The sequence below is a fragment of the Epinephelus moara genome, chromosome 10 (assembly GCF_006386435.1).
Source record: "Epinephelus moara isolate mb chromosome 10, YSFRI_EMoa_1.0, whole genome shotgun sequence".
NCBI lineage: Eukaryota > Metazoa > Chordata > Actinopteri > Perciformes > Serranidae > Epinephelus > Epinephelus moara.
In genome coordinates, this window is record NC_065515.1 from 30,906,332 (window position 1) to 30,933,796 (window position 27,465).

General features: G+C 40.3%; 1 protein-coding gene across 2 annotated transcripts; it reads right to left on the bottom strand.

The window, feature by feature from the left end:
* Window positions 1-74: 74 nt before the first annotated feature.
* On the bottom strand, window positions 75-26,896 carry myo1f (myosin IF). Of its 2 annotated transcripts, XM_050055617.1 has the most exons (29): window positions 26,766-26,896; window positions 26,442-26,577; window positions 20,195-20,323; window positions 16,596-16,685; window positions 16,395-16,489; window positions 16,191-16,278; window positions 15,978-16,067; window positions 13,762-13,893; window positions 13,473-13,607; window positions 12,936-13,068; window positions 12,246-12,442; window positions 12,024-12,104; window positions 11,794-11,880; window positions 10,711-10,797; window positions 10,148-10,315; window positions 9,523-9,608; window positions 9,156-9,237; window positions 8,926-9,032; window positions 8,739-8,837; window positions 8,466-8,610; window positions 6,836-6,950; window positions 6,574-6,743; window positions 6,251-6,396; window positions 4,336-4,482; window positions 4,104-4,252; window positions 3,891-3,953; window positions 2,943-3,150; window positions 1,127-1,287; window positions 75-1,015 (listed from the first exon to the last, which is right to left on the bottom strand). In XM_050055617.1, the coding sequence occupies exons 2-29, from the start codon at window positions 26,442-26,444 to the stop codon at window positions 939-941; spliced, it is 3,270 nt and encodes a 1,089-aa protein (XP_049911574.1). In that variant the 5' UTR covers window positions 26,445-26,577; window positions 26,766-26,896; the 3' UTR covers window positions 75-938. The 2 variants fall into 2 exon arrangements, with proteins under 2 accessions (XP_049911574.1, XP_049911573.1); XM_050055616.1 differs by lacking the exon at window positions 26,766-26,896 and having other exon boundaries at window positions 26,442-26,700.
* Window positions 26,897-27,465: the final 569 nt, after the last annotated feature.

Sequence of the window (27,465 nt, forward strand, 5' to 3'; positions counted from 1 at the left end):
ACACACACACACACTATACCTTGTGAACCTTTAAAACCTGTTTTAAAACAAACAACAGGAAAAAAAACAACCCAGAGTGTTAAAACTCTTTATTTTTCTATACAAAAACACATATTGATTGACTGTGAGGGAATTACATTATTTTACAAAATCAACCACACAAAAAAAAGAAGCAAAATTGGCAGAATAAACACTTCTTAAAGTTAATCAGTCTCCTCTTTCTGTTTTGTTATTCAGAAATCTTTTATAACCTACTGATGATACGTCCTGAACCAGTGCAAAATTCCTTGAGGTAAAAAATACATTTTTCTTTAATTAAGGTGAAAAAATAAATGAGAAAATACTAGCAATATATATCTTGAGTGAAATCAAAGTATTGTCTTTGTCACTGTTTTTGATTGATCTGAAGCAGGTTTGTTATAGTACAAACATAACAGTCAAGGTCAATATACTTTCAAAATGTCTATTACTTGATTTTATGCTGTTGTCTTCATCATGAATATTGAGCAGTATTGGACATTGTTCTGGAGAAAAAGCTTCAGGGGAAATACAAACACTGTAGACACCAGAGAAGTGATGCAGTATTTTCAGGTCATTCTTCTGTAACTTTAACATTGAGTCATTTTCATGGTGTAACATCTCAGTGAAAGGTGTTGTGGGAGTGCAGGTGAAGTCAAAGATCTTGTTGCTAGGTCAATCAGAGGAGCAACAGAGATGAAACCTGAGCAGCTCTCTGCAGTGGATCTGTGTTTTAGCGCTTATATGTGTCTCAAATGTCAGCGAGGTCCATCCTTAAACGGTTTCCTCTATGGACCAAGATGTACCACGAACAATTCACAGGCAGTTTCTTTAGCGAACGGTATGTGCTGCTTTCAACAAAATAAACACAGCCTATTTGTCAACAGAGACAAAGTCCACCAGGGTAGATCAAGTCCTGTTCAAATCTTTTCCACATAGTTACCAGGAAAGAGACCATCCCTTCCTCGAATCCTGCCCGTCCACCAGCCTGATGGATCTGCAGAGAAAATAAGCAGAGAGAAATATCATAAATCACTGCTTCAAATCTCTCACATATTAATTTTGGTCTTTATTCTCTCTCCATCTTGCTCTCTTTCCAGCCACACACCTTCTTTGACAAGGTCGAACACGTCATTGGCCTCAAAGCTAATCTCGTCCGTGTCCTGGCCGATGTACTGATACAGCGCCCGGCAGCGGGGGCCCTGGGGTCGAGGCTGTGGTTTAGGAGCAGGAGGAGGTCGCTGGCTGATGCTCCTTTTCCTCTGCTTCCTGTGACAAAGAGAGAGAAAAGCAACAAAGGGATGAAAGGACCTGCTGACGAGAGGTGACTCGTAAACTTCCTTTGAGGTTAAATGGTCAGACAGGGATTTGAGTTTGTCTTTCTTCATTCGTGAAAGCATCTCATGCTTTGTCTTCATGCTTTATTTCTAAAGTATAAGTGCAGCACATAGAGAGTTGAGTCAAACCAAAAACTTTAGGTGAAAACACTCAAAATAACATCAACATTGGTAATAACACAGATTACTAACCATCCAGCCTGGGAATCAAACTTGCTCAACATTATTTGAGTGATAAGAGTGATTATGGTTAAATAATCTAATGTATTTTTTTCATGTTTCTCATTTAGGGGACTTTAACAAGCACCATTTCCTTCAAGACTTTCGCAAAACAAAAGTCCATGTATAGTATGCATTCAGAGTGCACATAATAAATAGAAATATACGTCATGTGGCAGCAGAGAGATTACAGCTAAAATGGGTGGAAAGACGTGTCATAGAGAGCATGGGTGGATATAAATATAAAGGCCGTAATCAACAGACAGGACGATGTGTTGCGTGTGCTGTGGGGCTGCAAAAATGCATGTGAGCTATAGTTTTGTTAAAGGGCGGTTTTTATATCACTCTGTATCTTCCCTTTTTCTTTCTTGTCTTCTTCAATCCTGACATTCAAATTTTGGTCAAATGTATGTATGTTTTAGCGTCAAAATATCATTTTCTCAAGCTCTTCTAGAAACTGTCCCATGTGAGCTGACACAGGTTTCTGCATGATGTCGTTGGTACATATAAATCCCCTTTACCACTTTGTGAGTCCCCTCTTTATTAACCCAAGGCCTCTTTGAGAACTGTGCGTTATCGATCGATAGTGAGCTATTTTCTTCTAACCCCTTAACCAGCATTGAAGCTAAGGAGTGTACTGCTGTGGACGCTGCGTTAGGTTAGTTACGAAATTTACACAGTAACAAACTTACTTAACTTAACTTAACTTAATGATCAAGGCAGCAGTAAACTAGGAACCATGCTGGGTAGAACAATGGTTTTGTCAAAGGAGTCTGGTGGTTGTAAAGAGTTTCCCAGTTTCCTGTCAGAAAGGGCTGTCTAAGGTAAATGATGAAAATATTCTAAAGACAGCATACACATGAATATTGATTTTATTTAGGTGGCTAAAATTTGTTTGGCTGCTGCCTCTATCCACAGCAGTACATTTCTTAGCTTCCATGCTGGTAGCCCTGCCTGCTTCCCCTTATTCAGAGCACACTGACCACCATCTTCTGTAGGTAATACAGTGACTATGAGTAAGTACCTCATACTACCTCCACTTCAAAACATCCAAACTAACCTGTTCAGTTATTAATATTATCAGCGCTAACCTCTGTCACTGGTTTTGCTAATGACTCAGTGGGAGTTTTCCATTTGAAAAACCTGATTAAGGTTTCTATAAACAGGTTTATCTCTTTCACTATAAAATCTGTTCTCTGTTTTTTGGGCTCGGTGAGTGTCGAGCCTCGCCCTGACGTGTCTTGACAAGTCATACACTACTATGCACAGATTTCTTGTGACTGATCAGCTCCGCCCACACGTGCTGCCTGTGATCACTCCTTCCTTCATTTTTTTTTGGTCATATCTAACGAAGGTGATCGTTCTTACCCTGACATGCCCTGGTCAGGCACATTAAGGAAGTCCAGGTTCCCTTGGTTGTGCTGGTTGTGGGTTGGGACTCGGGGGGCCCTCTGGGAGCCCAGTTTGGGCAGGGCTGCGCTGGGTGGCCTGCCTTGTTTTTGGGGGGATGAATATGTGATATCTGATTGTTGGCTCTGATGGCCTCTGGAAAACTTGGCTGCTCCATTTTGGTGTGCTGAGGAGAGAGAAGGTGGAATAAAAGTAAAGATAAAACCCAAATAAACTCCAGACTTCAGCACAGCTGCTAACAAATGAAAAAAAAAAACTCAAAAAAACAAAAAAACAACCCAGTTTGTAAATTATACAGTGGGTTTGAAATGGTCATTGGTGGAAGAAGTATTCAGATTTTACTTATGTTAGTAGAAATACATCAAGAAAAATGTACTTCACTACAAGAACACTACATATACACTGACCCTTGTCAGTATGATATTATATTTCTTGATTGGTATTGCGCATGTGCAGAAATTTCATTGTAGATGATCAAAGTAAAGCTAATTTGAAATGTTTTATATAAAACTAGGATCTTCAAAGTAGCTGGTAGCTATTAGACCGACAAAATCCCAAATGTGAGTTAGAACCTCTCTTTTTCAATTTCCAAGGGGTGTTATCAACGGCCATAGAGCAAAATGCCTCTGACCAAAACTGGACAGACCTATAACCAAAGCTAGTTGAAAATCTGTTTGAACAGGAGCGGGATCAAATGCATCTGCCACAGCAAATAAAAGTTAGATTTGTCTTGTAGCCAGGCTAAGTAGTTCTATGAAAGTGGAGTTGAAATTTAAGTAGCACAAAACGCAAATAGTCAAATTAAGTTCCTAAAACTGTACATGAGTAAATGCATTTAGTTAATTTTGAGTCTAAAGGGATCAGCTTTAGGACAATATACAAGTAATACACTGAACAAAACTTTACCTCTGCTGCCAACATTATTTCTCTGTCCACCACGAGACTGTGGAGCACTCTTCCTGGTTGGCTCTGATGAAATACATGCTTAGTTAGAACAACATATGTACACATAGGAATCCATGTGTAGTCACACTTTTCATATTTGTAATCTTGTCTTCATTAATAAGCCTTGCTTCTTCTTATTTTAAGGTTGTATCATATCTGTTTTTCTTGACTTACTGGAGGACTTGGGCAGACCGTCGCCTACTGTGATGGTGAGGGTCTTCCCTCCAGGTTTGAGCTGGGCCAGGTCCCCTTGCCCCCTCTGAAACACCACCACCCTGACGCCTCCTCCACCCCAGCCCTCCTTCTTCACTCTGAACTCCAGCCTGAGTGGGAACAAAGTGTGTTAGGGGTTTGTTTCTATGTTTCTATTTGAATATAGGCTGTCTGAGTGTGCAGGTCCCTCCACCTGTCAGTGAAGGAGATTGTCAGTTTTCTCTTGGTCACGTCCTCGTAGCGTTTTGACAGCAGGCTGAGGAACTCTGTCTTAAAGTTGGACTCCAGCAGGCTGTCATACTGGGCCTCGTGCAGGATGAAGAAATCATCCTGTCTGGTACTGAAGGAAAGAAAAACAGACCAGTAAGAGCTTCTAAGGCAAGATGCAAAGAAAATTAGAAAAGCCATTCAGCTATTAATCTATTGTTATCTCAACTGTTATGATTCAAGAAGGCGCTCTTGTTTCAGGGTTTCAATTCATTACATGTGTGTGTCAGAAAAATGTCTCCATTATAGATCGAGCACAGTATTGTTGAGTTAAAGGAATACGACACCCACAAAATGATCATTTGTGTCAGTTACTCACCCCATGTTATATTGAATTCATGAAGAAAACCTTGTTTTTCTGACATGCCAACAGTGAATGAATAATCCAAAAACAGAAAATTCTTGATGAATTGGAGTAAAAGGGGTCTGCGTTTAACAACAGCAAAAAACGTTATCAAAACATCCGTTCACATACTCTCACACAACTCAATATAATCCAAGTCACCTTTATCCAATCATATGCTTAGTACTTCCCAATCACATGCATTTTAGCTTAAATATTACTATTCAAAACGCTGCTGCATTAACAGTTTCACTCACAGAAGAGTAGCATCCCTGGGCAAGCGTTCCATTTAACAGAATTCAAATGCACACAATTGCCCAGGCGCGCTACTCATCCATGCGTCAGACTGGTCATGCGGAAGTGTTTAAAGGTCCAATGTTTAGGATGTAGGGGCATCTATTGGTAGAAATGGTGTATAACATTCATAACTATATCTTCATTAGTTTATAATCACCTGAAATAAGAATCAGTGTATTCTTACAATGAAGCCCAGAATGGACAAGTCACTTGGTACTTCTCAAAGTCAAGGAAGGACAGTTCCAATGTCAAAGATCCTCTGAATTCTACTGAAGACAAAGTCCTTTCCTTCAGAGAAATTTCAAGGATGCATACGTGTATACACACACATCCTCAGTGGGCATGATGTAGGCCTACCCATAATTCTTTCCGCGTAAGTTGCAAGAAATGAAGGTGGGGCCTCTTCAATAATGCACATCTGGGCACTCGCTAGCCTGTTCCAATGTGTGTTCACCGAATGCTAGGAAGGAGTCTTGACTAACCTCTGTAGGATCTGACTTGCAAGGACCCATCCTACGATGGAAACATCCTTGACTTTGAGAAGCATCAAAAGGCTCTAGATTGGACCATCCAAGTTTTTGTGTTGACCATTGTAGTTCTACACGCTTGGCACACTGGAAAAATTTCAGTTCTGCAACCTCACCACTAGATGTCACTAAATCCTACACACAAGATCTTTCAACAGTCAGGTTTTAGTGAAAAAGCATGTGTTCAGGAAGTACTGAGCATATGACTGGATAAATGAGACTTGCACGAGTTGTTTGAGAGTTTGTAAACAGATATGTTGATATAGTTTTGCTGTTTCTAAATACAGACTATGACTTTAATTCATCATGAATGCTGCTTTTGGATTCTTTGTTCACCATAGAGGCACGCAAGAAAATCACAAATTCAACATGACACAATGTGGGTAATTGACATACAACTGATCATCCTGTGGGTGAAGTATTGCTTTCATGTATTTCTGTTCATGGCCCTGAAAAGTTCTTAGCTTATGAAGAAACACAAAGATCAAATTCTGTGAATTCTCGTGTCAGCAGTGTTCTTCTGCTATATTTACTCATGCAGCAACAGTGACGCATCCAGCAGTTACTGACTGACAAAGCAGCATGCGACTTCTTGTATTTTTCACCACAGTTTCAACCACAAATGTCACTGTTGCCAGGTCAGATAATGTATCTTCTGTAAACTAGAAAGCTACCTGAGAGAGACACCACTGATGCTTCCAAACTCCAGTTTTCGTTTCAGGACCTCCTTTATCTGTCCCTTCTCAGGTCCTTTCTTCACCTTCTCTCGACCAATCAGATAGATGCCCTTGGGTGTCAAGATCATATCTCTCTTGATAGACTGGGTTGTGAGAAAAAAAACAAAACAGAAGTAACAACTGTGGGCAATGCCAGAAAGGAGAAGTCCCCAAAGAGCAACCTTACTGATCACTAGGCTATATTCACACATCTCTAACATCAGTAATTTCCTTGTCGGTCAAAATAAATCAAAACATAACAACGCTTCATGAAGCTTCACCTTGAACCTGCGATCAAACTTGTTGACAGAATCAGCAAAGTCGACACGCTCCCTCTTGGCCAGGAACTGTCGCAGCTCAGGCCTTTGCTCCAGGCCGAGGTAGTCTCCGACGAAGTTTCTGTTGATGCTGTTTTTCCTCCGCTCCTTTGAGTTGTACAGGATGTCTGAGGCTGTGTCGCAAGGATGCACAAACATTCAGTATCACACAGCTGCCAATGTGTCCTTTGGTGGGAACCGAAAGTTTTTGGGCTTTGTAACTCACCCTCCTCTCTCATCTGCTCATACTTCTTCCTGGCAATGTATCTTCTCCAGGATTTCTGAATGATCCGTGCAAAAGTGTCAAACTTCCTCTCCCTCATCTCCTCCAGGAGGAAAAGCTGTGAAGCATGAAGGAGTTTATATCTATCATTTATTTTTAAATATATGTCAGTTTCTATGGTATTGCAGAAATTTGCTGTCTGTCAATTAGAACGTTTCTTTGCTAAATGACTTCCTGCTCACAGAAATGTATTAGCACATCATTTAAAGTGCTTTAAACTGTAACATTACAAAACATGCAGACCAGTACCAGGAGGAGAGGGTTTCAAATTCTTTACCAAAATATGCTAACTGATTTTTTTTGGCCACATGGGGGCAACAGAAACAAGCTGTGAACACAACACTGACATATTATCACCTTTTAGGTTGATATGGTGAACTTGTTAGCAAATCATTGCCTATTTTTCCACACCCAGCAGTTACAGAGCAACATTTACATTAATCTGGAGTTGTGTTTCTGGCCACCTGATGAAAGTAAGTCCAATATTCACTATCTTTTAGCTCTGTTTTGGTCTCCACCAACTCCTTAGGGAAATATCTGTCTCTTTAGCTGCTAAATACTCCACTATGTTCACCAGCTGGTTTCTAACTATGTCTATCTGCTGTTTTGTGCTGAGCAGGTTGGGTACAATGAAATTTTAGAGCCTATTCTCTGAAAACAGCTGCCTGCTATTGCAGAAAACAACATTATAAGAGCAGAAAGAGTGAACCAAAACAATAAAGTTTTGGGCTGGACAGTTTAATAAACTGAAAGCTCCTTAAAGCTGTAGTGTGGGACTTTTGTATCCCCCCTTTAGCATTGAGAGTAGTTACACCAACACTGTCTATCAGTGCTTATGACGTACGCCCGCAAGTAAGCTAACCGCAACTCCCACGCCCTCAGGAGACTCTCTTTAAGTCTGTTTTTTTTATTTAAATCCTTTTACTGAATGCTGGTTTCTTTTTTATCAGGAGCATCCACTCCAGAAACATTTCTTGGACACTTCTTAGGATTTTCCGCCTTAGCTGCTGCTCTGTAGTTATGGTCTCTCCCCTCTCTCTGCACCAGTTAGCACAGGCTGGTTGACGTAAAACGCATCACTTACAGTGTGCCAGCACGGGAATTTCGCCACAGACACCAGAAACCAAAGCTCTGGTATGCTACTAAATACACAGGGCTTTCTCTGGTGGTGATAGGCTTTATCAGCATTGTATGAATTTGTTTGGGAATGTAACAGATACTCATTTAAATGTAAAGTCCTGCATTACACTACTAGAGAAGCTGCAGATTTGTAGTACATGAGTATTATCTCCAAAATGTATCAAAATATATAATATATAGATTCTTATTGCTTAAGTATTAATGTTTCAGAAGCTAATTTTAACTGCATCCTAAAAGGTACAATATTTCCCTCTGAATTACAGTGAAGTGGAACTATGAATTTGCATGAAATGGAAATACTCAACTTAAGTACAAGAAGCTCAAATATGAACTAAAGTACAGTCCTTAATCAAATGTACTTTATTATATTCTTCCACTGACCAATAGAGATGCAAAATACAACCAAGATTGATATACATAAAAAACTTATTACCGATTCAGGGTTCTTGACAAAGATTTTGGTGCGTCCCATCTGATACTGGTCGTTATCCATGTTGACGGATCGGAGGAGGTGAAGCACCCCCTGCTGCTCAGGACCCCTCCAACATGGCCATGTCTCAGCTGTCAGAATGGCATACCTGGGTACAACAAAGCCACACACACCAACCGAGTAAAAGTTGTTTTGAGAGTGTGTTTGAGCTGTATTCTTTTTTTCAGGACAATGGCACAGAAACGGATGCATCCTTTCAAAAAGATTTAAACTCACCTCATCAGAAACTTGTTGAAGACTCTGCGGTACGCAAATCCAGCCCTTCTCACACGAATGTTTTCCCGCAGTCCGAGGTATTCAACCTGATGCCTTGCCCTATGAATAGATGGAAGACCACCATTCATCAAGAAGTGTTTCCTGTGTGTTTGAGTGTTGTCACATGTGTCACAGTGAGGACACTGACCTGCTCTCCTCCCAGTCTTTTGGCCTTTTTGTCTCATTGGGTTTGATGCAACGGATATAGTGCGGAGTACATTTCATCAGCGTGTTCACCAGATCATTAGCTTGTCTCTGTCAGTGCACAATCAATGCATTGTTACACCCTGAAAAAACTCTCTTTATTCTGTTTTTTGCATGCTAAATCTGAGGGAAGATTAAGGGCACACTGAAGTTATCCTCAGTTTAAACTCTGACCTTGATCTTTGAGCTGGCTGTGGTCGGCCTGCCTTTCTTCTCATTGTTGAGATTTTCAGGGAACAAGCTACGGATGAAGGTACTGTGGAAACAAATTCAAGGGATTTTATTCTCCGGCATTTCTTTACTAAACATATCCAGTGGTGTAGTGGAGGATATACGCAGTTAAACAGGGTATACCCACCTTTTATTTGTTGGTCTTTCACAGTTTACCCACCTATCAGCCAAAAACCAATAGAACATGTAGGAGACTACACCCACTTCCTCCTCAGTAACCCACCCATTTACATAGTAGTACACCCGCATTATCAACTACACCACTGAACATATCATAAATGAAAATATCAGACTGGTGTAAGAGACTTACTATTCGCTGCTTTGCATGAGCTCGATGAGGTCAGGGAACAGCACATCCCGGTTTCTCTCACAGAAGCCGTTGATATCGTACGACACCTGAGACGACACCATACATTATAAGAGCTGTGTCAACTTGACCAACCAGCTAAAATTTAGAAGAGAACACTGTCAAGTTCTTGGCTGCAAAAATTGAAGTTGAAGGAAGTTTACTTCATGGGTGGATTATGAGACAATGAGCCCCTTGGCACCGATATGCCACCACCTCTCATAGACAGAGCAAGAAACATAGACTTTGTGGTTGTTTTGCCTCTTTCTTGGTGTTTTGTGTCCCTTAAAGATTGTTTTGTGTTAATTCCATATGTCTTTGTAGTTCCTTTGCATCTTTTTGTGGTTATTTTGAGTCTCTTCCTGGTCAGTGCATGTCTCTTTGAGCAACATTTGGCACTTTGGGCCTCTGGACCTGTGTCCGGTAAGTCTGTTCAGTAATCCACCCATAATTTACTTCCCCTTGGTGTGACTAACACCTCAGTCACAACTTACATCTGCCAACAAACATTAAAAGCAGCAACACGACTGATTCAAATAAATAAAATATGCATCCTTGTCAAAAGGCAGTATCCCTGTTTGTTTCTTACCTTGCCAGCATAGTGGTGTATGACGAAGCCAGAGTTCCAGCTGTTGAAATGTTCATGCGTGCCTACAGCGGCCTGCAGTTTCTGCAGCAGCGTGACATCTGCACCCTCTCCTTTGGCATGCATGGTGGCGCACACATCATCCAGCACGCTCATTATGCCAGGAGGGTTCTGCAAGGAGAGGATGGTTTGCATGAATTTTACTGTAAACAATCACCACTTGCAACTGATTTTATACATTTGGAAGTGTCTGGGAAGAAAAAAATATGCCTCATGCACACATACAGTATGAACAGTCATTATTCGATGTTAAGTACATTATGAAATTACAAGATTCTGACAATATCCTATTTGAAATATTGGTAAAACCATAAAAGCAAGGTAAAAAACTATGAGGTGATTGTCTGTGCTGTTTGTGAACACTGGAGTGCTGCCATTTTTTCTTGATTTTGTTTATTGCAGGACAAACACACTTGTTTCCTCTTGAACCACTTCAAACTGATCTCTGTAAACCCCTGTATTTATTTGTTGGTTTCTTAATTAAGGTGATGCAGTTACGAGCTTACCAATTTATTTTCAATGAGGTCGCACACAATCTTGTTGTTGAAGTACTCGATGGGAGTCCACTTGATGCCCTCCTGCACATACTCTTCCTGAGAGAAAATTAGAAGGCATAAGAAAAGAGACAAGCTCACAGGAAAACTGATTAAAGCAGGTTTTAAGACAGTGGGTTTTAAATATTTACAACTATATTAAAGGGATAGTTCGGACTCTTTGAGGTGGGGTTGTATGAGGTACTCGGCCACAGTCAGTGTATAACCTACAGTGGATGGCAGTCGATATGCCCCCAGTTTGGAGAAGTAGGCAGGAGTAACACCATGGAAGCTAAGAAATGTACTGCTGTGGACAGGGGCGACAGCAAAATGGGGTTTAGCCACCTAAAAAATGTCCCTTGGAATAAAAAAAATTCAATATCAATTCAAGTGTACGCTCTAATGAGAATATTTATACTCCTTTACCTTGCTGTCAGACAGCCCTTTTCAGACAGGGACCTGAAGCCATTATCCATGCTCTCTTTAAAGCCAAACTCCTTTTACTTAAACAATAATGTTACCTCACTGAACATGGGAGCTGCTGGTCTACCGCTAACTTGGTTAGATAGTTTGTGTTATTGTGTCTTTGTTGAATCCAAATTAATTTTTCAAAGCACCAAAACACAACAACAGAGACAAACTAAGTAATCAAGGCAGTGGTAGACCAACAACTCCCGTGTTCTGCAAGGTAAAATTACTGTTTAGGTCAATTGAGTCTGGTGGCTTCAAAGAAAGCATAGATAACAACTTCAGGTCTGTCTGAAGACAAGGTAAAGCAGTGAAAATATTCTAAATAGATTGTACACTTAAACTTGATTTTGATTTTCTTTTACGTGGCTATGTTTTGCTGCTGCCCCTGTCATCAGCAGTACATGCTCTGTTTTTGTGGCAGTACTCCTGCCTGCTTCTCCAAACTGGGAGCGTACTGACTGCCACCGACTATGGATAAGTACCTTAAACAACCCTATTTTAAAAAAAAAAAAATCCAAACTATCACTTTAAGACTATATTATACAGGAGCTCAGAACTGTTGCAAAAGCAATAAAAGCGCCGTACCTGCTCAGCCTTCAGAGTCAGTTCAATGAAGATCTGCTGAAGTTTCTCATTGACAAAGTTGATGCAGAACTGCTCGAAGCCATTTCTCTGCCGGGGGGAGAACACAGTTCAGTCAATGTCAGATTATCACCAGAGTAAAAACAAATCCTGCACTATCTGTAAAACTAACATCTGTTATTCTGGTGGCTGCCTATAAATAATATGGGACTGTACGTTGTAAGAGGACCAACCTGGAATATCTCAAAGCCGTAAATGTCAAGTACTCCGATACTGAATTCTTCATATGGTTTTTGGATGGCTTTATTTATAGCCTGGAGAAGAAAGACAGGGTAAAGGCAGAGGGGAAATGTAAAGTGCAAATTATTTTATCTGAACATGTATAGAAAATAGAGGATGTTTGCTTGTTTCATTAAATCAGATTTTGTTGCTCCTGTGATTAAAAGTTTGACTACCTCCACCAGGTAGTCAAAGAGTCGTGCATAGAGGGCTTTGGCCAGGGCGTCTCGTGTGTAGGTGGCTTGCTCCTGGTTCAGGGTCACATTAATGGACTCAGACTTCCCTGCCCACTTTGACTCCATCTTCCGGCTGGTCAGCTTGTCCTGCAGGCGGTTGGGGTCGATGCCCAGCAGATAGGCAGGGAAGGCGAGCACTGGGGCAAACAAAAGCAAAGTTACATTTCAAATCAACACAAATGTATCAGTTATACCTAAATGCCACTTATAATAAAGATTCAGATATGTTCTGCTTCAAGATTAAAAGTGTACAGACTGCCTGAGAATATATTTCTGCAGTAAATGTAGATTTAACTGAATAACGTCTGCAGTAGCTTAAATTGTAGGAGCGACTGTGGGAGGGTAAAATGGTAAAACAATCCTGGATGTAAACACCAATTATCTATTGTGCAGGGAATCCCCAGGCAACAAACAAAGGAGAAAATAAACAAGGTGGTACTGATGTGCGCCGTCTCCATCAATTAGCCGGGTGTTTGCCATGGGACTGCTTTGTCATGGTGATCTCTAATTTACTCATATCCCTCGGGGAGAAAACGGGACATCTCATATGCCAGGTGGGAATGTTTGTGCACCTGCATGGATAAGTGAATCCATGTGTGTCCATGAAGTATGTGCATGTGTCTCACTCACAGTCCGTGCTCTCCACTTGCCCATAGTTGCCTGCCTCTATGAAGCTGATGTTTCCCAGGTGGAGGATGCCTGCGACGATTTGCAGCACCTGAGCCTGGATGTCCCCTGGGATCCCGATGACGTGCATGGCTTCCTGGAGATCACGACACAAAAGCAGACATTAGGGCAGCAGTTTGAGCAATAAGCGTGGATCAGATTCAGTGGAAATGTTTGGCTATCAAAACCAAATTAATGTATTTGCTAACACTTAATGTTAAGTGTTTATTAGCATGCATAATAGGAGCATATTGGATCTTTATAACTCATTATAAAGCACTTACGAATGTCTTATTTTGTATGACCATATTCTACAACTGCGTCGTCATTTTTTTTTCGTGCACCAGTTTGTGCCTTTCTTGCCTCAATTTATGGTGTAAACATTAAAAGGAGCAGAGGACTTTTACTATGACAAAAGCAACAGTAAAAGAGGGGAGGACAAATACACGTTCTAAAAATTGAGGGGGACATGTCCCCTGATTTTCTCCAGCATATATGTACCATAGTCTCTTGGAAGTCTTTGCTGTCGTTGGTCCCATCCACCTTGTAGGTCCCAGACTGGTTGAGGTAGTAGTAGTAGTCTGGGGTCATGATGCCCAGGCCCTCTTTCTGCTGAGCGTTGGCGCCCTCCATCAGCTGGAAGGCAACAGTGCAGGTAGAAGAGCAGTTAAACATGATTTTGAAAAAGAGGAATTTTATCAAAACGCTACTTCTCCAAAGAAAAAGTTTATTTTAAGGTGTTTTAAGGCAACTGTGAATGTTCTGTGCATGTTTGTCTTCAGCCTCTGACCTGATAGTAAATGTGGAAGTTTCTCTCGTTCTCATTCTGGCTCACCACCCTCGACTTCTCCAGCAGGAAGTTTGAGATTTTGCCACCGTCTGGCTCTCCTCCTCTGCTGAACTGAATCTCAAAGTATTTCCCCTGGTAGATGCAAAAGTCATAGGTAATAAAAAGCCTGTCAGTAGTCAAATATGGTTAACTCGGCAGGTGCAAAAAATCAGGGTGGGAAGAAGAACTTCCCCTCATTGTACACTCATCCTGACACACTCCTATAGCCTTATTGTAAACAGTAAATACAAGTGAATTAAGATAAACCTTTGCTTCATATATAAATACTGTCAGAGTGAGACCGAGCTCAGTGCAGCATCTTTTCAGATAAAAACTTCCATCACTGTTACATCTGTATGATCCAGAGAATAAGCTGCATACACCTAACAACATTAACCTGTACACAAAATCACTTGTGCAGTGACAGGAAACTTTACAAAGTGATGTCTTGCACTAGAGTTGCACACATGCACATGATGTGGTTTATAGGTGTGAAATTAAAGCATCAGGACCCTACTGATGACTGATGAGAAAATACGGGGGATAGAATGGAATTTATTTTTGTCAGCATCAAACCAATGCTGCTGTTAGCTAAAACAATGCTTCCGCTGTGCTTTGAAACGCAACAATCACACACCAACTTGCTCTTGAATATTTCAGAAAGGCATGTTTATTTAGGCTACTCTTTTCTACAGTCAGTGCACACTTTCAAAACACTCAAAGACGTCAATGCTTCTCTTTCGGATCGTTGGATAACACGATCAGTTGATGTTATTATGTTCCCATTAGTGCTGAAATCATTAGTTGATTGATCAATGAGTCGATCAACAGAAAACCATTCTAAGAATTACTTAAATTGATTAAGTTATTTTTTGGAAAAACAACCTAAACATTTCCTAGTTTTAGACGATTGGCTTATTTCTCTGTCTAATGTGCTTTGGACTGTTGGTCAGACAAATTGTCACCTCTTTTTGGACACTTTTTTAAATTAATTTTTGATATTTCATGGACAAACGTCAGTCAATAATCTTAGAAAATAATTAGAGGGCTACTAAGAAAAAAATTAATTCACAGACAACAGCAAAAAAAAAATCATCTTTAGATGAAACAAATCTGTAATGCTTATGTCTTTATATATTTTTTATTTTAAATAGGTGATTCTTTTTATTGAGATATAAAGTTAATTGTAAACAGCACTTGACCTGAGCTCACCTAAAATTAAAAGATTTTTATTGGGTTAACTGCTGTTTCCAAGGTTAAACAATTAGATTTCAATCTCAACTTTTTAAACACAACATGTGTGAGAAGTCATTAACTTGCTAAAAAAAACAGAAATTTAGTTTAATGGGTTAAACTTGAAGGGACAGTGCAACCCAAAATAAAAAAAATACTGTATATCGTTCCACTTATTTGTGGTGCTATTTATCAGTCTAGATTTTTTTGTGAGTTGCCAAGTGTTGAAGGTATCGGCTGCAGAGATGTCTGCCTTCTCTCCAATATAACAGAACCAGATAGCACTCTGCCTGAGGTGCGCAAAGTGCCAAAATAAAAATAAATGAATAAAATAAAATAAAAAACTTTAAAAAAAAAAAAAAAAAATCCCAACCTAGTTAATCAAGATAATCCACAGACCTTATTGTGAGCAGTTTTGCATAGGAACCGTTTTCTTTCCACTGAGCTACACCCGCCAACTGCATCACTGCACAGAAGGAAGTGTGCATCTACTCATGGATGACAGCATGAGATGTAAACATCAACCTAGTTAAGGTTAATTTATAACCTTAACTAGCTCAGTGGTGCTAGGTGAGCTAGCAGGAGATTTCAATTTTTTTTTTTTGTTTTTTTTTGTTTGGTGCTCTGAGCTCCACAAGAGGAGTCCCATCTATTTCCATTTTACTCCAGAGAAGGCAGACATCCCAACAGCCGATATGTCCAACACGCAGCAGTTCACACCAAAACAATCCAGACTGATAAATAGCACCACAGGTAAGATTTTAAATTTAGGTTCAGACATTTTTGGGTGAACTGTCCCTTTAAACATATCTAGTCCTGTGATATGAAAGCTTCTGTTTTGTCAGTATTGAGAATAAATGTAGAAAAACATTCATGAGCACATTTCTCAATTCATTTAAAATCTTTAAGTGGCCTCTACAGTAGGTGTTGAAGATCTTACTCACAAAACGACTGGAGTTGTTGTTGCGGACGGTCTTGGCGTTACCAAAAGCTTCCAGCAGAGGATTTGACTGTAGGATGATGTCTTTCACATGCTGCAACACACACACAGTGACAAACACTGACAGTGTGAGACACAACAGAAATACCTGCCTACCACACTGCACACCACAAGTAGTTTAAAGGTGCTTTTGACTTTGAGTACTTGTGGTCTCTACCTGAACTTTCGATCCTCCTCCAGATACTTTGGAAATGTAACCCATGATGTATTTGGCAGCCACTGTCTTTCCAGCACCGCTCTCACCACTACCACAGCACCATGAAAAACAGGACACAACACCACAAAACAACTTAACATCACCTAAACTACCAACACTAACAGAATCTAATGCAAGACACAGACAGAGAACAGGGCTGTTCACCTGATGATGACACACTGATTCTCTCCATCAATCATCATGTTTCTGTACATGTTATCAGACAAGGCGTAGATGTGGGGTGGATTCTCATATTGAGCCTACAGAGACAAAGAGAAAGTTAATGGAGAACACAACAGCATGGTGAACCACAGCACCACACATTTACAGGGTATTGTTGGTAAAATGCTGAAGAGTTTTACTCACAGCTCCTTGGTAAAGTTCGATCTCTCTGTCAGTGAAGTAGGGCATCTGCTTGAACGGGTTGACTGATATCAACACAGGGCCGATGTATGTCTGAGCAGCAAAGTTCAGGAACATCAATCACCTCTAGCACATTTTCAATAGAGCCTTATTGAGGCCAGATATCAAAATCTGATGCTTTAAATATCTTGTATATAATATATTCAGTTACTTTTTCACATAAATACGTGCAAAACAAACATTTTCGATAAGCATCCTTTTACCTTTTTGCTATAAACCTTTTAGGTTTATAGAATATTTGTGACTAACACACTTACTGAGGGGGGTTAAGTCAAGTCAAATCTATTTAAACAGTATATTTAAAATTATTGTATTTAAAAAAAAATAAATAAAAAAAAATAGATAAATAGCCATAAGTTGAAATTAAAACAACATTATTGTTAAATTAATAAAGAAAGGTGACTCAAATGCAATTGTATAAATGTGGTGGTCTGATGTGATTTGTAGCATTTGCAGTATGGTTTAGTTGTTTGGTATGAAATAGCTGATGTCCTGTGACGTAGCTAAGACATATATTAGAATTTTTCCAATAATGAAGTCTGCGATAATCTAATATTGGCCGTCTAAGATCGATCAGGCTTTAGTATCTACCTCATGATATTTGAGCAGTTTATGTACTTATAAGTAAATCTAGCACCAATGCCATTGTAATGTTCCTCTTTTAAAGGAAGCAGACAGTCAACTCTCTTTTCACAATTAAGTTAAGCAATCAGTGATATAATCTCTGCCCGTAACTCTGCCGCTATTGCTTAATGACGTTGTGGCAAGCTTTGGTATAATAACGTGCACTAAGGGAGCATCATATAAGCTAACAGCCATTATCTGGGGACCAAGGTCATGTCCTCAGTATCTATAGCAACATACGTGAGGGTTTGAGTCCCCTAAATGTGTGTATGTGGCTAACAGTTACATAATATAAGCTCAAAGCTCTTTAGATGTGGATATCTTTAGTCTCTAGTCTAAAGCAGGGGTCAGCAACCTTTTTGATATGTAGTGCCATTTTTGCATTTTCTTGGTAATCAGTGTGCCAAACATAGGCTAGATGCCATGAAGCTTAGCAAAAGTTCAGTCAGGAAGACGCTTCACGCTCTCATTTCATCCAGAAATCTCTGCTTCATTCCAGCTTCGACTCTATCAGCTGACCATTTTCCTCTCTGCTGTTGTCAGTCGTCATTTCAGGACGATCACATGCAACCCCACTCCACCACATTCACCTCCAGTCTTCAGCACATCCACTGCCCAGTCCTGCTCCTGATCTCATCCTCATCCTTCCGTCATCCCTCTCTTCAACTCCACCACCCGTGTCTAGACTCCATCGGGGGGGAATATTCCCAAACTGACAATGCCATCTCTAACATGTAAACATACACGTCATGATGGGGTCTAATCACCAAAGAACTTTTCACTATTCATCTTTATTGTACGCTATGGAATAAATAATATCCATCCATCCATCCATCCATCCATCCATACATCCATACATCCATCCATTTTCATCCGCTTACCCAGGGCCGGGTCGTGGGGGGCAGCAGGCTGAGCAAAGCACCCCAGACATCCCCTCTCCCCAGCAACTCTTTCCAGCTCCTCCTGGGGGACCCCAAGGTGTTCCCAGGCGAGATGAGATGTGTAATCCCTCCAGTGTGTTCTGGGTCTGCCCTGGGGCCTACTACCAGTGGGACATGCCCCAAACACCTCCAACAGGAGGCGCCTAGGAAGCATCCTGATCAGATGCCCGAACCACCTCAACTGACCCCTTTCAATGTGAAGGAGCAGCGGCTCTACTCCGAGCTCCCTCCGGGTGTCCAAGCTCCTTACCCTATCTCTAAAGCTGAGCCCAGCCAGCCCACGGAGGAAACTCATTTCGGCTGCTTGTATCTGCGATCTCATTCTGTCGGTTACTACTCACTTAAAATCAAATCACAGCATCTTACCATGAGTGCCAAATGTGGTATGTCTTTCACATCAAGTGTGATACTAAATACAGAGGCTTCTTTTAAATCAGCTATCTAACGCTTTCATTTTCAATTATCATCCCAATTATGTTAGTGTGACATTGGTTGAACTACTGCATGCCAATGGTGGCACACATGCTCAAGGTTGCTGACCCCCAGTCTACAGCCGTGTTAGCAGTGTTAATGATACTACATTCTGTTGTTAACTATGGCTGAGACTACTAAGGGTTTGTAATAAGTCATAAAAAAGTAAAGGACACATTTAAATTTTGACACAAGAATAAAAGTTTAGGGATCAAAAAATGTTTTGACTATAAATGGCAAACTGTCCAGTGGTTGCTCAGATATTTCCCTCAAACCCACATATGTCAACCTCATGGTGGCCTTAGAGGAAAGGTCAGGGGATCACCACAGTTATCATGGTTCATTTTCTAGGAACTTTAAGTGCGTACCAAATTTATTAGTAATCCACCACACAGTTGTTGAAATGTTGAAGTCGAAACCAAAGTGGTGGGGCTGACTAACACACTGACATCACCATCTGAGTGATGCTGCTGGTCAGGTTAATAAATTACAGATTATATTCTGGTGGTGGATACACTGAGCTCATGAGTCCACCACGACTTCCGTGCCTCTAAAAACCTGTGCTACATACCTGACTGTTACTTGAGGATTAAACGGTCTCCTGATTTCTGTGATAAAAGCACTTCCTTAAACGTCAAAGCTATTCAGAAGAGTAACCCCTAACTTAATGTCGACTGACTACCTGGCAACTCAAAACATACGCAAGCTGATCAGTAGTTAATGATTGATGGTCCACTAATAGTCACACCTGAATAAATAATCCCTTGTAATGGTGACTTATTGCTGCAGTGGAGTTTTACTTGAGGTGACGTCAGCTGCTCTTGCTTGCGGATTTGATGTGAATTTTGTTTCCTGACTCTAAATATGGGTTTAATGTTCAGCTGTGCTCAGAGAAGACGGAAGTGAGCTGTTGAGTCACACAGTGAATGCAGAAGAGGAAGAGTGAATTCATTGAATTTATGCCCTTATATGTTTGGTCGGTTGTCGGACTGTATATTTCTGTTTTTGTGTCGGCATATTAATGAGAAGACGGATGTTTTAGCGTGACAGTAAGGGACTTTGTGTGACCATGGAAGGAAATGTGTTTGACAAACATGGAACCAGGTGCACAACACTGATGGCCCATATGTCACCAAGATAAATTTTCTTTAATCTCTCAGTTTTCTGGTGCTTTTGAGTGATAAAAGTTTAAGGTAGGCGTGAGGCCGGGCTCTAATGACAAAGAGTCACACTGTTGTCACATAATAGCTAAACTTCCTGTCCCACTAACAATAGGACTTCCTGCCCACGGGGATCTAAACAAGACTTTGAATTCTTTTTTTTTTATGTCAATTAGCCTCTGTTGTAACTGTTGCTAATCTTCCTATTGTCTGTGTAGTTAAAGTGCTAAAATTAAAATCAATATTTGTGACAACTACCACAACTTTAAAAACAGCCCAACAAAACAAAACAATAATAATAAAAAAAACTAAAGTGAAATAATAAAAACTGTAAATGTCAGGATACAAAGATGTAGTCGTCCATGTATCTTTTCTTGAGGTTTTCCACGATGGCGTCCTCAGTGATCTTGGACAGCAGGACCATGTCGTCCACCCCGCTTTGCTTGACATTTTGACTCTGCCAGTGGTACTTCGCCTGAATCACACACCAGAGAGACAAAAAGAGAAATTCAACATGTGGTTGAGATGCTGCTTTCTGTTAAACTTAATTCTTGTTTAGTAGAATAATGGTAAGGACACAGTACCATGTCTTATGGTGAATAGTTTAAAGGGACACACCTCTGATTTTACACATGACGTTCAGTTTACTTGTCATGAGAAGTATGACTATTAAGTCCTCTGTGGCTCGGGATTGACCGCTCCAAAGTTTTAATACATTTCAGCTTATAGACTAAAATGCTTTTTGCTGAAACATTTAAGGAAAGTCGAAGCAAAAGTGCTGTAATGAATCAAGTACTTCTGGGGCTTGACCCACTTGAGACTAAAAGTCATTATATCTCAGGCTCTGCTCGTTGAATTCAGCTTATTTGTATCTTAAATTTGTGCCTTTAAGTTTATGGAACCAGCAGAATTATAGGAAGAAACTGAAACTAAAAGCGAGATATTTCAGAACACCACAGATAACAGCGAAGACTGGGTCATCATCTCTCAGCAGCTGCTGGAGCAATTGTGGAAAAATGGATTCTAATTTTGTCTGTACTTTCTGATTATTTAACAACTGATGTGTTATTGAGATGAAATTAATAGAGCTCTCAATTCCATTTTCAAAATCAATATCCCCAAAGAACCACTGGTTGCTCTAGTGGGAGTTTTCCTTGCACGAACTGAGAACAGAAATCACTCATATCTGTTTTGGATCCTCCTGTGGTTGCAGCAATTGAGGAAATTACCATAGATCTGTTAAAACCCAGCTGTACCACCACTTCAGTCCTGGGTAGAGTGTTTGTGGTTACTCCATAATATGTCAAAAATAACATAACTTGAGGCTCCAGGGGAAGAAATTATTGAGAAGGTGGGGCCCTGCTATGTCGATCATGATATGTGTTTTTAAATATCTGTTATGTATTTATCTTTTTCTCTTGCTCTCTTTTCTTTCTCTTTTCTCTTTCATTTATAGAGCAGATAAAAGACAAAGACGAGTTTGGCATCAATGCAGTCATGTTTTAAGAACATAACCCACTGTGGTTGCCATTACAGGAAGCTGGGGCTGGTTGCCAAGTAACAGGTCACAGATGAGGTGAGCTCATTTTGGACATTTTTAGAGAAGCACTGCCAGACTTTGTAATGTGCCTGACTATATATAAGCAGCATCCGATCACACAACGCCAACGACCAGAGCTTTAACTTAATGATTGTTGTGAGTGAAATGATGTGTGTGTTATTAAGAAGGCGTTCTTGTGACCAGACAGTTTTTGGTTGACACCTTCTTATAGTGAACCCGAAGTAAACATGTCTCCTGTGTCGAAGTTTTTCCTAAAAGACACTAGTCGGTTTGATGTGTGAAGTCTTACAGGTCTTGTCATTGGCATGGTGGTTGGGCTGTGGTCTGGGGCTTTGACTAACATTTACTGCTACACAGGAGAAGCTTACAGGTGCGCTTCATGTGCTGCACCTCAGACCAAAAGAACAGAACAAAGACAAACCATGACATTATAAATGAAAGAGCTGCACAACACACCTCAAACATGTGTTTCATGTTAGCGCAGGTGTTATTAGCATCATGGCTGTCCAACATCACTTACAGTTGGAGACAGCACAAGTTTAAATGGTTTAGGCGATGTCTTTCACTTCATTTTTCTTGTCTGCTTATTTCTCTGTAAAATGACTTTAGTTTCTTGAATGATTAAAATAAAACATCAGTACAAACTAGTGTCATGAAGCCAAGCATAGGGCTTTAAGATATCAGATACGTCCGACTATAGTTTTAGGGAAATGTGAAAAAGAAGCGTGTACCGTAGCTTAAATAAGATGCATTGTTAACAGTATATGTGACACTTGGTGTTATTCAGTATTTTTACTTCTAATTTTAAATTTCCTTAAGGGGAATTTCAGACCAAAGTCTTGAGTGTAAATCTAATTAAAACATGTGAAACCAAAAGCAGTCTGTAAATGTTTTTGTCAGTGGGTTGAACTACAGTAAATATATCTCATACACTTAAAGTGGCAATCTGTTTTTATTCCATAATTTTCTTATTAACAACAAATCTCTTTAAAAAAAAAAAGGCAGTGCGTTTCTTCTTTTCTCAGACTTCCCTACACTGCCTGTGGCTCTTAGTCCAACGTGCATTAGTTACTACTAAAGATATAAACCTTTAAAAATAAGTCACAAATATAAAGTTTCATTTGAAACAAAGGCAGAAAGAAGTATTAAAACAGCCAAGTGCTGTAGCTTTCAGTTAATGTTGTAAAATAGCAGTAAACAGTGTATTTGGTAGGGACTATTTTCAGAGGCGTATAAATAAACAGTTAGGCTGTAGTGAGTATTTGCAGCAGCAGGACAGTGTATAGGGGGTTAACTCAAAATAAATTACAATGTGTGTGTATGAAGAAAAATGTATCTTAGTGTAACAGTATGATTCCTTATTGTTTTTGATAGTTTTTGGACAGCGGTGGAGCTTTAATGGCACTTGAGCTATATCAGGTTTTACTTGTTAGGATGCAGCACAGTTGCTACAAGCAAAAATGGGCATTGTATGTTTCTGCAAACCATGAATATGTTACATTTGTACGTTTCATACGTATCATATCAATGTATCTAAAGGAATGTAACATATGAGCTGACTTTGTCACAGAGGATGGGCGAATGATGGATGGATGGTGTGACTCCGGGGCAAGACGCCTGCCAATTTGCAGATCACTGCAGATCACTGTTTGACACCAACAGCGACACCAGTTGTGTTTTAGCAGCTCTTTACTCACCAAACTGAGGTGTTTTTTTAGCAACCTGTTGCTGTCATTCCACAGCCAATATAGTGCAAAGAAAAGTGATTCTTTTATACCAGGAAATTCCTGCGTTATCTGTCGGGATAGTGCCAAAAGAAAGTATTTTAAACTAGAAAATGATCTTTTCCTAACAATAGATGGATTACTGAGCAGGCCTACTGGGCACAGGCCCAGGGGCCCAAACTGTCAGGGGTGCCTCTGGCCTTCAGCTGCAAAATGTCACTCCTAGAGGCATATACCGACCAGGAAGAGACGCAAAGGGACCACAAAGAGATGTTAGGAACTACAAAGTGACACAAAACGACTATGAAGAGATAAAAACTACTACAAAGAGATACAAAACAAAGAGAGGTATTGCTCATAATCTGTCCATATTCCCAACCATAACCAAGTGGTTATTGTGCCTAAACCAAATGTTAACAACATTGTTGAAATGTATAGTTTGAATGTTATGTATCCATGGTTTGCAGAAACACACAACGCCAGTATAATGGTGTCTGGGTTGTAGCAGGATCAGTTACTGATTTTGTTTTTTTTCTATGGAAATTGTTGAAAATAAAAACAATTCGGGCCGTCGGTGGCTTAGTGGATAGAGCAGGCGCCCCATGTACAAGGCTGTTGCCGCAGCGGCCCGGGTTCAACTCCAGCCTGTGGCCCTTTGCTGCATGTCATTCCCCCTCTCTCTCCCTCCTTCACACTTATCTGTCCTATCGATTAAAGGCTAAAATGCCCAAAAACATATCTTTAAGAAAAAGAAAAAGAAAAACAATTCAGGCTATAACCAGACATATCTTTTAACAAGATCAAGAACAACACAGCCTCAGTAGTTTAAAATCCCAATCACTAACATTTAGATCAGAAGATAAGACATGGTCAAGTGTAAAATAGTGATAACAAAATATTTTGCTGCTTCTCGTATAAGTCTGTCCATTCTCCTTTAACTGTATGTATTATTGTGATAAACCCTCCACCTCTCAGTGAAATTAAATCAGCTGAACATCTTAACAACCAACAATTAATGTCTTCTCATGTCATGACAGGAGTGTTGAGAGTCACATGATATATATGCAAATATATTTATGTTTATTAACAGGTGATTCTTGAGACGTGTTTGGACAGAGAGCCGGTATACCAACTGGCACAACCCTTAAACTATGGGTCATTGACTTTCTATGTAACAGCGCTGCTTCTAAAACTGGCTTCAAATTCTGTCTGAACACACAGTCGGAACTGGTTCTTGGATTCTCGTTACAACTTCACCAGTTTGTCCAAGGATCATAGGCAGACACACAGTTTATAGAAATAAAAATCAGTTTAAATCATTTGAGCTGCACTCATCCTCGACTACAAGCTTTTTTGTATTTATTCTGGACTTAAAACTGACCTCTGGAACAGCCATCCTGCTAAAATCCATCCTCTCCCAACTGTCCCAATCATGTCTGATGTTTCACTGGTTTGTCATGGTGCTCTCCTGTGAAGCACTTTGTAGCTTTGTTTTAAAAATCTCTATACAAACAAATATTCTCATTAGTTGTTCTGACTTAAAATTTGATCAAAGGTGTTCAGTGTAAAATTGTTGCACAAAGTTACTGCAGGTAACTTTATTTTGGTGAAAAATGGCCCGTGGACTGTGACACACCTGAGAAAAAGTCACCTATACCTGTAGCCATTTTGTTTTTGGTGCTTAAAGCATCAACAGTACATAACCCACCAGCAACAACCACTGCCAGACAAAACTGTGTGACAATTGGGAAGATCCAGTGAGGTCACTGTGAGCAGTTTTGATTGAGAAACACTTTCTACTCTTTAGACACTGAACAGTTTCTCGAAACATTTTGCTGTGGAGCTGAAAATGTAAATTAATAAAGATGCTTTGAAAACCACAAACAAAATGCCAGTCACCTCTGTCAAATTGTGGTTTTGGCAGAAGTCACACCAGCTGAGATCTCAAAACCTCATCGCATCAAACCGGAACTTTGAGCACGGTTGTTGAGAAAAAAAAAATCCTGTGTGTGATCTGGTCTGACCCTCTGACACCTGTCACACTTCACAGCAGTTATTTCTGTCTATCTAGACTAATTTATATTTAGTAGATTTAAAGGTGAAGATCTCCAAAATGTGCAGATAATGTAACTGTCAGTGTTTTCACTCTGATCTTAAACACTTTTAGGGTAATGACACGATGTTACTTCATGCTTTGTTTCCTCACGTGAGCACATCAGTCACATTTAAATGGACAGTTGTGTCCAAGCAGCCTCCTCGGGTCCTTTTTTTTTGACTACATCTTTGCCTGCATCTCATGTGTGACTCTTATTTTGAAAGGATATTAGCTAAATGATGATGGGACAAGTGTTTAAAAACATAAAAGTGTTACAGAACGAAGCAGAAATAGTGTCATTTACATTAATCATCACATTTTTGAGATCCTCAGCCTTAAATCTATAAAATAAATAAAACTTTAAGACTTTTAGCTGCATGCTTCTGACTAAAACAGTAAGACTGAGTGAGTCTGGGCCACTCTGCGTGCAAGGAGGAAGTGTTGTGACAGCAACTACAGGCCTCTCCTGTAGTCCACTTCCCCCTCTCACACCTCATCTCTGCCTCTTGTGAAACCATACAAACTTTGTACATGCTACTGGTTCTCTTCCTGCAACTGCCTGCTGCTCACAGCCGGCACTGCCAGGGCTGCTTTCAGCACTCTAGAGATTACACAACAGCTCAAAAATGTAAAAATATATTCAATATAACGTCTTTGTTCTTCTTATTTTAACATGGACACCTGCACTGAATGTATTATATGTGCGTCTTTGCTCTGCATACAGTTGAAATCTTAATGTCACAGGTCCAAATCCACATTATACTCATAAATCAAAATAACACAACCATGCAATCAGTGTATTTGAGCTGCCTTGAGGCTCAATGAAAGGGCTCATCCTGAAAAAGAGGAAACTCTGCTGCTGCTGCTGCTGCTGCTGAGAAGAAGCTGAATTTTAACTTGAAGACACTGCCACATCCTTTAACATGTCAAAACTAACTTTAAACCACGAAATACCCTCTTACGACTCATCAGGTAAAAATGAAATGCAGTTAATCAAGAGCTGATGTCAGTTTTACAGACAAAAAACTGCCTTAAAAGTGCTCTTATTTTGGGAAACAGAGCATCAAGACTAAAAAGGTGTGATCACCTGTAATGTGTGTGAAGGTAAGAAACAACAGCTTTAGTTTTAGGAGTGTACAGACACACACACGCGCACAGGTTACAGCTGTAGAAAGGTATGTGAGAGATAGCAAATGAAGGTGTGGTACACTACCATTGTTCCAGAGGGCCTCCTCTCCTCCTCAGGTGTCCAGCGTCCAGAGAGTGTGTGTGTTTATGTGCGTGTGTGTGTCGTTAAAATCCACAGGTTGACCTCCCTCAGACGGTCAGAGCCAACAGCAGCCAGCGACCTACAAGACATCCACTGCAACATTCAAAAAGCTACTTCCTCATACTCCCACAGATGCAGTGTGTGAAACAAGAACCACACACACACACACACACACACACACTCTGATGCACACACACGCCACACAAGGCTGCTACTTCTGTATTTCTGTCATATTTAAAGTCATCAGAGTGAGGATGAAATAATGACCTAACGGACTGGTGACGGGCTGCCTGTCAGCAGGTCTGAAGGTTAAACGACACAATTAATCAATCCAATTCATCTTGCCAAGCAGCCGGCCAAGTGTTGATGGCAACAACAACCACAAAGTGATGGTTATCTCCAGCCTGTTGCCAAATGATGGTGTTTCAGTTGTGAACTGCCGGCTCCACCCAGCCTGTGGTTACTTCACGTTGTGTTTGTGTCGTCACAGAGGGTGCTGCTTCCAACGCCCATAATAACTGATGCAGGTTCATACAGAGGTGGAGAGAACACTGTGAGTGAGTGTGTGTGTGCGTGTGTGTGTGTGTGTGTGTGTGTGGAGGTGTCAAACTGTTTTGTATCATTTTGAGTGAGAATGTTTTCAAGCACCTGCACAGCAAACCTACACTGTGGCTCTGCACTCACATTCAGGGGCGGCTCTAGAGACTTTTGAATGGGCGGGCCTGAGGCCAGATGGGGGCCACATTTGTCAAGTAACTAAAAATGTATGTAGACTTATATTTGAAGCCCCGGTACTTGACAATAGTAAAGTGCACATTCTAAATAGTTACATGACTTGTTCACTGTATTAAATTAATACCAAATACACAACTTTAAATATTCTAACAGGAAATCAGTTTAAATAGCCTCTATTTGTAACTCTGCATAGTGTAAACAAAGACGTGTAAAAGGCCCCCCAGCCCTCCTA